Here is a 16,424-nt window from a genome sequence, read left to right as displayed (position 1 = left end):
ACAAGAACAGGACAGACTCTTCACAGATGTTGTTTGAAAACATTTATTTTGTGACTTCTGCCGCCAGAATGATAATAAATGAATCCTTTAACCTACCTCTGCCTGTCAGTAACTAACAGCTTGTTACAAACTGAACTAATAAAAGGCATCTACAGGTTCTAAGGGCATCAGTCAGCATTGGAAAAGATCAGTCACTGCAATCTGTCCAGCATGTTAACCTACTTCTAGCAAAGCAGTTTTTGCCCCCCAAAACCTGAAAGTGAAAATACACTGACAGTGTAAAGACAGTGTGACATTATACATGCAGCCTGAAGAGGAGGAGGGCTGCTGTGACCACACAAACCTTGACCAGCCTCTCTGGCTGATTCAAGAAGCAATGGCCAGCCTTCGCCTGATTGTTTCAGCTACACTTCTCCATTGAAAATCCCCAATATCCATCAGCTTGGAGAATGATGTTCATCATCTCGAAAGATTCCCAAAACCAATTCAGAAACCAAAGTAAAAATAAATTGCTCAGTCTGCAGTTTCTCATTTTAGTAGTTTGACTGTTTAACCTTGGACCTCACTGGTTAAAAACCACACCTCTTACACCCTCCTCTGTGCACACACTGAATTTCTTTACTGCTCACTGTTGTCAGGTTTTCACTGTCAGACTGATACTCTCAGTACTAAGCAATACTTAAAAGTAAGCAGTTACAGGAAACTTAGTAGTTATGGCCTTCCTGAGAGGGAAGGGAATGGAAAACAAATTCACAAACAAACCTCAACCCCTCTCCGCTTAGAAGAGTTCTTCTCAATAACTCTGAAGATTAAATAGGTGAGAGTGAAAAAAAAAAATCCCCACGAACATAGCATCAACTGAGGTGTTTTAATGGAGCACATTACTGGTCCTTAAGAAAGGGTGATGGCGCATACACAGTCATGGATCAAAACCAACTGCCAGACATTGGGAAAGAAGCCAACCTGTGCGCAGCCCTAATTTAGCTATTTGCACATTATAACAAAAACATTAGAGGGTTGGACACTGAATGGAAACCAGCCATCCTCACCCAGAGCACTGTATGCTGCTGAGAGATTGGGTATCCAGTACCCTGCGGTACCCAGTTCACAAACCCTGCAGGGTTTAAGCACACGCTCATGGTTAAGCATGGTAGCAGTTGGTAATTACACCTGTAATGAATACCTGCGGATAAGCCTTTATGCATTCAAGGCTATCTACAAGCATTAACCAGTCCAACTGAGGATTTGAGAGGAAAAGCCTTTCAGGAATACATGCTCCTTTTTTTTTTTTTTGCAGGCACATATGAACATGTGATGTCAGTGCTTGGAGCCAGCTGAAAACAACAGTGCTGCAGAGTGCTGCTCAAAACAACAGGACAAGGGGAAGTGCCGTGTCTGTGGTGACAGCACCACAGGCTCCTGGCTCCCAGCTGGTTCTGAGAACAGGCACGTGAACTCAAGTCTAAAGCACAGACACAGGAGACACCTATCTACAAAAGACAATGCAAACATACCTTTTGTAGTCCTAGTTGCAAGAAAAGAAACAGAAAAAACAGTTAGCACATTTAATCTAAAGAAAAAACCCCAAAAAAAGTACAAAAAGTTCCTATCCAAAGTGCAGTCTTTGTCAAGGTGTGTGTTGCTACTGTAGTATATTGTAACTGATCTAGGCTATCACACAGAAGGAAGTAGCAAATATGTGTCAGCTTTTAGAATCACGTGGTGTCACCAGTACGACCTTACCTTCCCAGCTCTTCCCCAATTTCATAAATGTCCTCCACCTTCTGTTGCTTGAAGAAAGCCATACTTGGTCTTTCATTGATGCTCAAGGATGATGCAACTAGAATATTAATGAAGAATGACATTCGTTACATCTTGCAAGAGGCTAAGTCTCAGTAACAGACATTTGTGGATCCACTGCAGCTCATTCATGGCCAAAGTTACCGCTGATCAATCAAAATAACCAATTCAGCAGTCTCAGCCAAATAGTGAGGGCTCAAATCTGGAAAGAGATGAGCACCTTTAAGTGAAGGAGATTCTTGGCCACTACCCAAGAACACAACTAACTGGAAGCAGAGAACATACCAAGAAACACAAACGTGATGAAAGGAAAATGAATTAATAATTTGACAAAGTTTTGGACAATAAAGCCTCCACACTACACTAAAGAGAGCAGACACAAGAACTAGCATCACAGACTCCCTCAGACAGATCCTCAGTCAGGGAGACCAGGAGGCAGAGCTTCCTTTTTCTCAGGTCAGGCAGTGCTCCTGAAGCACACAGGCAGGACAGCACACAGACATTTGAACTGCTGCTGGGAAAAAAGTGCCAATTCCCTCTCCAGAGCGTTCAGCACATCTTCCATCATGCACAGTAGATGTTTCAAATGAGAAGAACACCAGCAGCATCTGCTACAGGTGTTACTCTGTGTAACTGTGCAGTTTGTTTCCTGAACACAATCTTTTAAACCGATCATCTCTGTGAGCTCTGAAAATACAAGCTGCACACTGGTGCACTGGAGCATCTGTGCATTATACTGGGCTGCTTCTGGAAGAGGAGCAGATGAGAACTCACATTATTCCTTGGGATACCTTCACAGCAATGTATGTTACGGTAGCAGAATAGATTTGAACAGAGTAATTAGCCAGTCAGGTCATGAACTATTTGCTGCTTCCTGTGGAGATGAACACTGGCACTATGCCCAACGGCCCAAATATCCACTGTTTAGATCAGAACACGTAAAATAGCTGAAAGCCTACTAGCAGCACAATAAAATCCAACTACATTGAGACATATAGTTATTCTCACACATCTCTACACTCAACAGTCTATCTTGTCAATGTAATGTGCTTTGCTTTATGAATCCCAGATGCTGCTTCCTTCAGATGCACTGGGGATTTCCAAGTTCCTTATCTCTATACAGCTGCTGCAGATTTTTAAACTGCAATCATTGGCATCTGACTGGTGCATATTGTAAAGCATATTTCACAACCAAACAAAGCACTATTTTGATCCTTTAGAAATAAGTTCAATTCAGTGTTGCAAGAAGATTCAGCAGACCTATAAAACAGGACTAAGTATCAAAGAGCAATTGCAGTATTCCTGACAAACTGAAAGGCACACAAATTGAAGATTTTTCTCCAACAAAAGTGGGTATTGTGAGCAGAAAATACATTGTAAAAATCTAACAATTCCTCAATACATACCCAAGCTGTCATCATTCACTCACCTTAGAAAAAAAGATTGGTTGCTTTGTTTGCCCCAGCCCTTTTTATAAACCACTGGCTTCTAATACATGGGTGGCATGTTGAGTATCAATTCCTTTCCAAATAGCTCCTTCTATTACTTCAAAGGAATAGAAAGTCTCCTAGCGCTTCTACATAAATATATTTTTAGTTGATGTTAGCAAAACCTACGCATTAGGAGAAAAATTCTTTGATTTCAGTTTTATGTCTACATGAATCCCTACAGCCACAGATGATGTCAGATGCCGAGGAGTATTTCAGTTATACATCAGAACTGCAACCTGTGCTCTCTGAAGGGGTGTATCTGCACACCTCTGGGGTGACAGGCGTGCTGTGGTGTGACACGTCTGACCTGCACCTGGCACACGACCCAAACACACCCATTTCTGCCATCTGCCAGAAGTGATCATTTCATGACACACTTGCAGGTGCCTTGGAGGAGGAGAGGGAGATGCAAGGTATTCCTCACATGCTCTCGAGAACAGCATTGTTGGAGCTCTGCACTGCACGTGGAATAGCTCAAGGGCTCTGAGGCTGCTGCATTTCTATTAAAACACCTGCTCAAACCCCAGTTTCAAAGTTTTGTAAGGGAGACAAATGCACCTCCCTTGCCCTCCTGTGTAACAGTGTTGTAGCAATGATGTCTCTTGTTGGGCTACCCAAGGCAAACAAGAGAAACCACACAGGTTGTGACACTGAAGCCCAGGGTAACCACCACACTAATAAAATACATTGTAGAAACCAGCACTTGCGTTGATGAGCATGATGCACTGAAATGTGTGTTGTTATTTTTCCACTTTCTATCCTGGCTTTGTTGATCTTTTCATAGTTTTTCAAGGGGAAGCCAGGTGAACTGTTCTGTTAACTCTGTTGCTCAATAATTTCCTTCCCAAAACCATGTTCATGCTTGGGATGAAAATGTTTATTTCACCTTTCAATGAAAATAAGCAACTCAAATTTTACTTTGTAAGCAAAATATGAAGTGATTCATGCAAAATGAAAAAATACTCGATGTATTCTTCAAGTAACCTTTCACCATCTCACCGAAAGATCGACCACTATTGCTCAGATCTTGAAACTACAGTCAATAAATGCTTCAGTCATATTTTCAAGAATGAGGACATCTCTGAGCTATTTGATCTTACTAAGTTTATATAAGATTGCTTGCTATTGTTCAAAGCAGAATTTTCTTTGCTTGTTGGCTGCATTCAGCCTTTACAGACTTCAAAAAAGCAAGCAAAGGATAAAGCCAAGCCTTGCTGAAAACCCAAACCTTTTGCTCACCCTGAATTGCAAAATTATATTCTGAGCACACACAAGTACAGGAAAATGCCCAGGTAATAAGAGATGCTGCTGAGACTTGCCCAAAGATTGTAAATCCCTCAAGCTGACTACTCCCTTCATCAGAATCCAAGGTACATGGTTATAAACAACGTTAATTCACACACACCTAAAAAGTCATTGTTTTAAGAAAGAGTTCATTGCCATTCAGAAGAGCAAGTTTAAAAGAGTCCTTTGAGAGTGGGGAACCCACCCAAGTGCCTCTGTGAACACAATCACTTAATGTTTGATTGACAAGTTCACTCATTTCCCAGCATCCTCCAAAGAACACAGCTGATTCTGCAGGTGAGTAGAATCCATGCAGAAATGACCAGGAAATTCTTATCCCTTCTGCTGATCTCTTAACTTCCACCCATTTCTGCAGAGATCAAAGCACTAAGTTAATCTCCCACAAAGGACCCATTCAAGCCCAGCGTCTTGCTTTTGAAGGCTGAAGACAAAACTGTTGCGCAGTTCAGACCCCCAGTGGTACCTCTGATGCTGGTGTTTCCCATGTCCATCACTTTATGTTATCCTATCCTGCCTTCCACAGATATCTCTCCCTGGCTTTCACCCAGCAGTCACACTAAGCAAATGCCCAAAATAGACCATACACTTGATGGTCCAAAGCAACTGTCATTGGCACAGCACAAGAGGGTAAGCCAATGAAAGATAACCTTCACACACCTCAAATTCATCTGAAATACAAGTGCCATTCACAAGCATGAATGTTACCCTTCTCTCACCTTAGGAAAATAAGGTGATTTCACTTTCAAGGATTTCTTATACTGTAAGGTTTTTGTTGGACACTGTTTACAAATACAGAGCACAAAGCACAAAAGCACATCAAAGCAGGAATGAGAGCCTTTTTTTTTTTAGTCAGGTGGTGCTTCTTCTTATGGTGGCCAGTGAAGGCAGACAGAATTAGAGATGGACAGACCTTCATCTTCGGGCTCAGACAAAAAAATTGTTCAGGATCTGAAGAAAAAGCAACAGGCAACGTTTTTTCCTGATACACACCTTATGCTAACACTTCAGGGGCATGTGCCCAAACAATACCACAATCCAGTGAGTCAGGGCCATTGCCATCACAAAAGAGCTGCCCCAGAATCCATTAAACCCAGGGCAATGAAGGTATCTGCTTCAGTGAGTTTTGAGTCAGACCAGAACCTAATTGCTCCAAGGCAACCTCAGCAGAGGAGATGAGCTTCTGTGTTGTTTCACAGAACATGCCACATCTATTCCCCAACCATCCTACACTGGGCCCACCTCTCCTCTCCTTGTCTCTTTGCCCTGGGATTCCTCACAGTGAGCATTTCCATGTGGAGGCCAGCTTCTACTCAGCATTTATATGGCTGTGTTTCCATAATTATACTCCGTAGCACAGTACAGTATAAAAACATAATACTTCACCTTGATTACTGTATCCAACTCTCCTTAACACAGGCCAAATACCAAAGGCAGCAAAATATTGTTTATCCTGTGTGAATAATTTTACTATAGACATGGAACAAAGCCATAGCTAACCCAGAAATAGGATACAGGCTCTGAGATGGCAGTTTCAGGCACTGGAAATATGTCCTGGCTCACCTCTTCACCTTCTTCCTAAACTCTGCCCTACCATAAAACAGAATCATATTTGCCCTAAGAAATCAGTTTCCCACTGTGATCTAAGGCATATATTTACACACACATGCTTTATATCAGAACAATCCCTGGGTAAAGACATTCTTATTGCAGACAGAACGGCCTTTTTAGTGCAGCTTGTGCTGTGTGTAAAGGACATCAATCTACAGAAACCCACCAGGGGAGCAGAAGAAAGTAAATTCTATTTCTCTTCTCTAATGAAATTGTCCCTGCACAGGTTAAGTTATTAGCTTGTCATTACCAAATTACGTGACAATCAGTGACTGGTTTATACACGTCCAACCCATGTTAAATGTCCACCCACTAGTAAACAAGAGCAGAATACAGAAATCAGAGGTGAGAACACAACTTCCCTTGCCAACAGCCTTGCATTTTTTTTTCCCTTAGGGTTTCTTCTGTCCTAAGGAAACCAGTTTCAAGTGACTGAGGTAACAGCTGAATAATCTGACTTTCTCAAGTACACCTGACATGAGCTGAATCATTAAACCCTTTGCCAAACTCAGATGCATTCCCCTGGCATGCTTTTATAATACAAAATGTTAGCTACACTAAACCAAAATTACAAACCCATTAGAACAGACCAAAGTAAAAACCTCCTGTATTAACTGTTTTGTAATACTGAAAAATGACTAAAACCAAATTAGAATCAAAATCGGACTGTTTTAAGTTAATGATCTGGAAAATGAAAAAAAAAAAAAAAAACGAGAAAAAAACCCCACCAAAACAAAACCAAAAAACCAAACCCATTAAACAAAATAAAGTTATATTTTCCTCCAGTTTTGATGTTTTATGCTAAAACTAAACAGATTTTTATAAGCATTCCAATATTTTCTTCTTTCACTTTCATTCCTTTTTTCACCTTTCTTTCTCTTTTATCCCACAAAAGACTAAGCAATTCCAACAGCAAAAAAACCCCAAACAACCCAAGTGCGGTTTTTTTTACCTTCTACTTTTAAATAAGTGTAGCACAGTTAAAAGTTCTGTCAGTTTCAGCAAACCCTTATTTTCACTGAAACATTTTCCTGTCAGAAAACAAAAGTAGCCTAAAAATTCTTCTGCCAGGAAATTGAGGCAGAAGAATTACTACTGTGTGTCTATAAAAAACACAAAACACACCATCTGAGCATTCAATCCCAGCGATACAGAATCACTGCTCCTGCCACTAACTCTCACGGGCTCCCTTTCTGCCCTCCCAAATTCACCCTGCAGTAATTACATGTGTGGCGAATGACCCAAGACTATTTCCAAGCCTCCAAGCTTCAAGCACACGTACAAACCACATTGGCTCTGCAGCTAATTCCAGCTCCCAGGCCAGGGATCCCAAAGCCCGGCGTGCCTGAGCGATGAGCTGGGTGGGAACACAGCCTGGACACCCAGGGCATAGGGGAAGCCCGCAATGCCAGGCACGCTGGCATGGCACGGACAGAGCCCTGCTCCCGTCCCTGAGGCGCCTTCAAGGATTACTGCTGCGCATAATTCACATCACGGCCCCAAAGTCAAGGCAGACCTCTCCTCTGCGATCTGTTTCTTGCACCAGCAATTGAAAGGCATGGGAAAGTCTGAAACCAGCTGATGTTTGAAAAAAGGGTCAGAGATGAGCTTTTACCTCACGCATTAAGCAGGTGAGCACTGCGACTTTGGTCCTTTTGCAGCTGGTGACTGATCAGTCAAAGCAGGAGCAGTTGCCACACATTTTCACCCTCTAACTCACATGTTCCTTCCTGACTGTCCTCTACACGGCTGCAGGCCAGCCAACCCAGTCCCCTCCACCGCGCTGTGCTGCTCCAGGACGCCCGGCTCACTGGCCAGAGGAACAGGTGTAAAGAAACCCAGGTGAAGCTGCTTGAGGGAAAAGGCTGGAAGAAACTTGCGGATAAACGATGGAAGTTGAGCACAGCACTCGCTGAATGTCCCCGATGGCCTCGGACAGGAACTGCGCCAGACCGGGCGGCGTGTGACACCGACAGAGGCACCTGAGGGACCGCCGCACTGCCCGGCCCCGGTGGGACCTGCTCGGGGACAGCTGCTCGCGGCGGGGATGCTGCGGGGAGCTGCCTTTGCCCCGGCTGGCGGCTGCGGGCACACACAGAGCCAGCGCGGACACCGTGAAGAGGCCGAGGGTCTGCACTCGCCCAGCGCCGCGGGAGGGACTCGCCGCCGGCCCCGGAGCCGCCCGGCCAGAGGGGCTGCACAGCCGCGACACCACGCAGGCGGGAGGTGCCGTGAGGGCGGCTCAGCCTAAGGGACAGACCGAGAGGAACACGGAGGAAGGAACCTGCGGAGGCGCCGCCAACTGAGGGGGCAGCACCCACTTACCGCGTCCGCCGGGCTCGCTGAGCGCGCAGGGTCGGGTCGGGCCGTGCCGGGCTGAGGGGGCGGCGGGGCCGTGCGGGCGGAGGAGCCGCGGGGCCCGGAGGGAGGGCCCGGCTGCGGCTCCGCCCAGGGCAGCCCCGCGAGGAGACGGCGGGCGGTGCCGGGCTGGCGGCTGGGGCTGCGGGACGATCGCTGCGCCGCAGCAATGCTGTCTGCATGGCAGTGTGGGGCCGCCGCAGCCTGCGGGGCACCCGGCACCACCCCGACTGTGCCAGACCTGCGCTGCCCCTGATGGGATGCAGGTACCTCAAGCTGGGCCGGTCCAAAGCCTTCCAGTCCAACACAGCTTACCCAGGCTGAGTCGGGAACATCTCAGATGTAGAATCCCATTTCCTTGCTTTATTACATGCAGGATATGTGAAAGCAGGTCTAAGAAAATAAGGCTGAGGAGGCAAATCCAATGGAGAGGCACCTAAGTTGTATAAGCCTTGTTTCTGTATTCTCTACAAGCCGAAACACAAGCTTAGATTTGGTCTGCGTGGTCTGAAACTCACCATTACCCAGTGAAATCGCCCGTTGTTTCAAGAGACCACTGTGACAAAGAACAGCACAGGCTCCCAGATCTCACCGTGCAGCTCAAGCTGCCTTCACATGCACTACTGTAACAAACCTCTGCCATCCTGCTTCAGCCCGAGTGTTGCCTTCCAACAATGACATCCTTCATCTGTTAACTCTCCTATCATAAAGACATCCCCCAAACCTGTAAAACTAGATTTTCTCCAGCTTTATTTGACACGCAGTTATCACAGTAAACTCTCTTAAGTCTCCCTGTATTTCTTCTGGGCAAGTTAATATCCAGCATTTGCTAATGAAAAAAAAATGTGGGATTGTCCACACATTCAAAAGAAATTACAAGTAGCAGGTTGCCTTCTCTTCAATCCTCTATGTGATTCAGGCAACACAACGGTAATGGCAAATCATCATACATAAATAAGCAGGCTGTTTTCCTTTGCAGTACGGTGTGAAGAGAGCTAAATTTAAGAGTGATTTATTCTAGGCAAGTACCTAAAGGCAGTGTTTTTATTATCACAGTTAAAAGAAACTTGGCTTGTCCCAAGTCAAGAGGACTGAACTGTGCCCCTGATCGCCTGCCCCAGGAGTGATGTTCACAGCCCATGAGTTCCACCCAGCTCTTCCAACCAAAAGGAAAGTGGCTGCCTCTGATACTACACAGGGTGGAGAACAGGAAATGGGAGCAATAGTAAATGTTTCAAAGGGCAGTGGAAGCATTCAGAACTCTCTCAAAGTGAAAAAAAGATATTTAATTTCTCATCTTTAGTTCTACAATGGGTTGCGATCACGTGGAAGTCACAGCAATCATAATACAAAATTCTCAGAGCAAAAGGGCACATGAGGAAGGCCACCACTTTTGTTTGCTCCTAGCTGCAAGAAAGGGAACAAAACACCCTGAGAGGCTTCAACTGCTTTTCAAATTGTGACAAGCTCTCCCTAGACCGAGAATAACCTCACTTTGAGTAAAGGTTTCCAGGAGCAGCAAAGGTAGATCGAGTCCCACCCCTGCTGCCATGTCCATAGGGTTTGTAAGCCCAAATACAAGTTCTGCCTAAGTAGGATGTTGCTCTTTCATGCTTCTGTAGTTATTCACCCTTAAAACACTAACTCAAGACTTCTTTGTAACAGCTTTGGATGAAGGTTAAAAGCCTTTATGTGCATACAGGGCAAGAAAAAAACCTCAAACCTGAGCAGTGTTTAAAGTAGGGAGGCACCAGCAAACACTGCAGGCACACATTTGCCAGCCTCCTTTACAAGTGACAAAGGAGGAAACCCATACCTTACGGGTTCCAAACATGTTCCAAACGGGGAGTTCCAGGATTAAAAACCAGAAGAACACCACTTGCATTTTTTAAAACAGGCAAATAGCAATATTCCAGTTTAAGCACCAAGCACAGTGCCTGAAGACATCACTGATTCCATTCATCCACTCAAACCTGACACCTTAGGGACAACTCACTGCACAACCTAGCTGGTTTGTACACACCAAAGGGACATTGCATCTGAGAGACAAAGGCAGAATGCAGCTGCTCAAGACTGGGGGGAACCTTAGTTGGCCAAAGTCATCTTAATTTACTAGGCATATTCTAATATTGAATGTTATAATTATTGCAGAGATATATTTTTATAACTGTGTTTTTTAATATCACATTCAGAATGTAGTCCTGAGTTTTGCTTTCTAGTCTCATGGTCTGAAAAGCTGGCACTACAGGTGGGCATCCTTGAACTGTAGACAAATGTGGCTTTTACAGCTGATCATCACAGTGAAATTACCACTCTGCTAACTTCTGATTGAACCTTTTACCTTGTTTTCCAGGGGGGAAGTTTCCAAAGCAGAGCACACCCTTCCTTTGCATTATCTGAGGGAACATACTTCATGTGTGGGAATTCTTAAAGCTTCAGCACTACATGGATTCTGCTTTCTGTTGAGGTCAAGGAGCTGCAGATAAGGAAGCTATGTTTAGCACTTCTGAAAATCCCAGAGAGGGAACACCTGATACCTTGTAATACCAGCAGATTCAGAGTGTTCTCTGCATCCCCGAGGCAGCCAGAGCAGTGAGACTCTGCAGGTATTTGGTCTCGGTTCAGAGTAGGCCAGCTGTGTTTATACTAAGTTATGCATTTTTAGGAACCAGGTTTTTAACATACATCAGCCACACTCACATCCTTATTGCAATCCCACTGACAGCAGATGCTTCAAACCTAGTTCTAAGGAGCAAATGGGAGTCTCAGCTGTTCTTTGCAGGCCCCAGCAGCTGCTTAGGGCAATACAACCTACTCAAGCTAAACATGCCAAGTACCCATGTGAGGACATTGCTTCCCAGAATTTTGTTTATTTCTCTGACTTAAAATTTTCAGTACACAGGACACAAGGTCCTTAGGCCATAGTTTTGTTCTGCCTCAACTGCTGATCTCTATCCTGTTTTGCAACCCCTCTGAACAGATTTCCAGCTGTGCCAATATCTACTCCTACAACAGCTTGCCATTCTGTAGCAGAGCCAGAGGAAAAGAACTGTGCACTACTCACCTCTGACACCAAAGACAGGCTTGGATATGCAATTACAGTCATGTACTAACTCCTCTTCCTTCCTCCCTTACACTTAGCTATTAAGTAACACATCTGAAGTAGCTGAGGTATTCCCCCTTTAAGGGACTCAAGCAATTCCAAAATGCAAAATTCGTATCTGAAAGACAGATGTTGAGACTTGATTTCCAAATTAATTGAGTACTTAAATTTTCAAAACAGCTGGAATTATTTATTTGACTACAAAAGACTGTGTCAGAACATCAGAACCAAGCCTCCTAAAGAAGCTTTTGGGGTATCAGGAGATAATAAACATATATGTTTCACAGAAAGTGTGTCAACTCAGAAAATTCCTGTGAACACTCACACAAATTTTGTCTCCCCCCCTCTTCTCCCAAGAAATGAAGGACACCAATAACAAGTCTACCCAGTCAGCATCACCTGCATGCAACATGTCTATGGTTCACATCTTCATGCTTCAAAGCCAAATTTACATGTATGTTCCTTTATAGAGATTCTCTCACACCTCATCATCAGACAAAAATGCAAGCTCTACCACTGGTTTGTTCTGATGACACCTGCAGATATTTTCATCTGTTATGGGAAAAAAAAGAAGAACCAGAGCAATCTATAAAGCAATAAACAATTTATTTTTTTCTTTACATCAATCTTCATGAAGATAACATCACTTATGTTTGTGATTCAAATTTCTTGTACCGCATATTGCTGATGTTTAACATGGCACTTAAGGGAACAGTCACTTAAACAGCTATACAATTTCATTAAATTAATCCATTTGCCATTTCTCAGTTATGTGTCTGAACATCCAACTCTGTCAAATTTAAGACCATTCATTCATTTCTGATGTTTTATAACTAAGAAAAAAAATCTTTCCCTTTCTGCTGAAATATCTTACCATGCTTACAGACACTGAAGGGAAGGGGAGACTCTCTCACAGAAGACACCGAAAGGGCAACAGAAAAATCCTTTTTATTGATTACATAGCTGGTAAAAAGAAGACCACCAAAAAATGTGATAATACTGGATGATAACACTACCTGTAAACATGTACAAGTCAAGCTGAAATACTGTGCAGTTCTAATAACTAGAAGTGTAGTGCACCGATTTTTTTGCCTATTTAACAGAAGATCATAGACATTTTTAAACAACTAATGAAAAGTTTCACCAGGAAGCCATGCACACATGAATAGAGATGGAGGAATATTCTGCACAATGCAACTTAGTGGCGTGGGTTGCATCACATATTCTGGGAACCACACATGAGGAACTCTTTGCATGTTATGTGCAAAGCCTTGAAGTTAAAATATTTTCTTGGCAGTTCTTATGTGCATGAACAGGTCAACTGCTGGCTGGCATGAATGGTAAACCTCATGCACCACCTCAGAAGTTCACACACAAGCACAAACTCCTGGGCTCCGTGCAGTTCAGCTTTGGCAGGCCACTGAGGCACATTGTATTTTGGCCTTTGGTTTCATCAGGTTTAAATACTGCCTGTGTATCCTGCATGTCTCTAATGAGTTACTGCTCTCCAAGGTAACCAGATTTAAGCACCACTAGAAAACTAAGTCACACAATGACATTTGTAATAGCAAGCAAGGCAAGCTCCCCTGATGTTACTTCCTGCTATACATCTTATTTTTGTTCCACAGAGACTTCTAGTGGCCAGAGGTGAGAAGCCTCTGCAATTTTTTGACCTTTTAGCTCATCACTAAATGAGGAACAAGGCTTAACAAAATCAAGCCAACAGCTTGCTGGAACTTGAGCATAACAGCATCGACTCATCTCTTATCTGCAAGCTGACAGAATACCCAGAGACCACACAACTTCCACAGGATTCCTAACATTCATGGGTAACAGTCACACCATGGCAGAAGAAACAGAGCTACTTAGCTTTACTGTACAACTGGAAACAACTTAATAGAATGAAACACAGCATCACATGCGCACACAAACTGAGCCATCAGCACAACTCGAACAGAAATGGTCCTGTAACATTGCAGGTCGTGTTTTCTCAGCTAAAGAACTTCCTGAACTGTTGCTTCAAAGTAAGCTTTATCTTCACAACCCAAACACTTCAAAAGGAATCAGTCTGAAAACATCTCCTGAAGTCACAGGACTAGCTCATAGTGAAGACTCAAAGCCAAAGAAAAATAGATTGTAGGAATAGGGTAAGTACAAGTATCTAAATTCTTCACCTTAATATTTCACTTGTGGTCACTGAAAGGAAGATCTTCACCCTAAAAAAAATTCATTTAACACTTGACAACATCATTAAAACAAACATACAAACAAAAAGCCTGCATTACATATTGATTTAGAGACCAGCTCTTTGAAAACCAAGACAGCATAACTAGAAAATTAGAAAACCTGGTCCCATGTTTGTATTCAAATACTGATTGTAAGTAGAAAAAGAATACAGTACATACAATAATATCAAAACCCCACCCTCCAGTACACAACCAAAAGTAACTAGGGAATTAGAAAAAAATCCCTAGCTACTGCCTACCACAGACAACATAGGGGACATTTCAGAAGACTAGGAACATGCAAATCAAGATGATCCCACCATCCGTTCCTTATTGGCAAGGATTTGCTGGCTAGGTAAAAATTATGTGTCATACAGGAAGCATAAATTTTATATCAAAAGTAGTCCTCTAAGTTACCACTTCACCTCTGATTAAATAGTTCCCTTCCATATAAACTAACTTATAATATGCTTACTTGGAGAAGGCTACAACTACATTATCTAAAATAATTTTTTTTAAAAGTGCTGTGAAGCTGAAGCAGGATTTCTCTCTGCCCCCACTGAAGTTGGCTAAAACAGTTACATGATTATACCAAATAAAGTACTACTACTTCTAGAAAACCAAACCAAAACACATAAAATACAAGCTTGATGCACTTGACTCTTCCCAATGACTAGTTTTCTTTTTTGCTAACTAACCACTTCCTCAGAGCTTGGTGATTTGCTGCCTAGTATTTGAATCCTAGTTTTATCATGACACATTATAGTCAATACAACATTCTGAAAATCCAACAGTTCAAGAAAAAACATTGCAAAAGTCCAGAGAATCGCCAGGAAGAAAGAAACCCTCCTTCTCCCAAGAACCACTTATGAACACTGCTAGTCACCAAAGGAGAGAAAATGGTCCCAAGTGACACTTCCACAGCAGAAACACCATAGCTCGACAACCCAGATGTTGCTCCTTACAGCTGTCTTGCAGGAAGTGCATCCAACACTCACAGTAAAGCTGAGTACATCAGGAGAATATTGCATTTTTCTGTTGAAAAAGGATCTTCAGTTCCCGTGTGCATGTCGTGACCTTTAGGTTTCTTTTGATTGATTGGTAAATATTTGTTTTATAAACCCAGTCACTACCACTATTGTACAATCGCTCTACAATCATGCAGAAAGAATGCTGTGTTTCTTCTTATAGAGCAAGGCTTCACTGTAGGTCCTAAAGAGGAAGAAGCATTAAAAGAAAAGGAAAAAAAAAACAACAAAAAAACCCTCACAGAAACAAAAAAAAAACCAAAAACATAACAAAACAACCCTTCCACAGATATGCAAAAAATTAGCTCCTAAAGCATGGTACTCCTGTGACAAGCTCCATTCTTCCATAATATCTGGAGTTTGGTTGTGGCCTTTTTAAACGATTGCAATCAAAATACTGTATACAAATACAATTGATTAAGAGAGTTTGATCGATAAACCCCTTTCCATTAATGAGACTCTTTGTTTATCAACACAGCTGCTCTGAAAAGGAGAAATTATGTTTGCTATCACTGTTTCAGTACACACTCGACAGGCAGTGACAGAAATAGGTACTTATTTTACCTTCACTTTAGAGTACATATATTCAAGGGTTCTGTTTGGTGATCCATTGCATGACACTTCAGGAAAAGACAAAGGAATCTTCATCCCATGCTTTTCTGGTTAGCTACCTCAAGAAAGGCTGGATGGAGCCAACCTGAATCCAAGAAATATGGATGTCCTCTCACATTGAGCCTGCACTACGAAAAACACGATTACATCAAAAACCCCTAAACTCAGAATGGCAATGAATGTAACAGAGCAGGGACTTTTCTTATTGTTTCACATCCAGGCATTAATGGTGCACTGTGGGAAAACAACTGTCAATTCAGCTGATTGACTAAACTGAGACAGATATTAAGTGCTCTACAAATGATTCCAGGAACATAAATGTAAACAGAAGTGTTTGCCTCCATACTAAGTGGTATTTCTCAAAGTGCTGGGATTTGGAAATCTGTCCTGCATATTTCCAAAAGCAACGAGTTTACATTCTGTTTCACAGGATTAATAAAGTGTTTTGGAGGTTAACTCACTTTGGTCATGATCCCAAAGAACAGTTTATATTAAGCAGTTTCAGCTATCCTCCTCATCATCACTAATAAGGTCTCTTTTTTCTACGCAGGTCTCTCGCTCGCGCAGGAAGTCCTCGCGAATGGCTTCCAGCTCCGTCAGCTCCAGGCGCACTTTGTCCAGGTGATAGGCCCTGCGGTTCCTGATCTGCCGTAAGGGAAAAGGGTTCAGGTCTCCAAAAGCAATAGCAGTCAGTTTCCTGCAAGATTACACAACAGCAGAAGACAATCATTCATATTTGGTGGGCTTTTAAACTTCATGCATATCAACTTTTATCATATGTGACTATCTCTGGTCTTTTTCATACTTGATAGGTCTCAGATGTTATCAATATTTCAAGAAATTTCTATAAAGCATTCAGGCTTAAGGTTATTTCAAGTGATAAAGTGTAATCAAA

The 16,424-nt window shown here is 42.8% G+C and overlaps 2 protein-coding genes across 7 annotated transcripts in view; both read right to left on the bottom strand.

Moving 5' to 3' along the window:
* DAPK2 (death associated protein kinase 2) overlaps positions 1-8,638 on the bottom strand; it is a 38,493-nt gene extending 29,855 nt beyond the window's left edge. For 2 of the 4 annotated variants that reach the window (XM_038147652.1, XM_038147647.1), the window contains exons 1-2: positions 8,529-8,638; positions 1,744-1,840 (exon numbers count right to left, since the gene is read on the bottom strand). In XM_038147652.1, the coding sequence (XP_038003580.1) occupies positions 1,744-1,805 (62 nt within the window). In that variant the 5' untranslated portion in view covers positions 1,806-1,840; positions 8,529-8,638. Of the gene's footprint in view, positions 1-1,514; positions 1,526-1,743; positions 1,841-7,818; positions 7,956-8,528 lie in introns of those variants that run through there. The other 2 variants (XM_038147649.1, XM_038147648.1) reach the window with 2 other exon arrangements.
* A 3,613-nt stretch (positions 8,639-12,251) lies between these two features.
* The window catches only part of TBC1D2B (TBC1 domain family member 2B), a 32,195-nt gene continuing 28,022 nt past the window's right edge, over positions 12,252-16,424 (bottom strand). Inside the window, exons 13-14 of one of the 3 annotated variants that reach the window (XM_038147624.1) lie at positions 15,991-16,226; positions 12,252-15,101 (exon numbers count right to left, since the gene is read on the bottom strand). In XM_038147624.1, the coding sequence (XP_038003552.1) occupies positions 16,031-16,226 (196 nt within the window). In that variant the 3' untranslated portion in view covers positions 12,252-15,101; positions 15,991-16,030. The other 2 variants (XM_038147626.1, XM_038147625.1) reach the window with 2 other exon arrangements.

Source organism: Motacilla alba, chromosome 10, assembly GCF_015832195.1.
Source record: "Motacilla alba alba isolate MOTALB_02 chromosome 10, Motacilla_alba_V1.0_pri, whole genome shotgun sequence".
NCBI lineage: Eukaryota > Metazoa > Chordata > Aves > Passeriformes > Motacillidae > Motacilla > Motacilla alba.
Note: the sequence above shows the minus strand (reverse complement) of the source record. Positions and strands in the feature narration are given on the sequence as shown.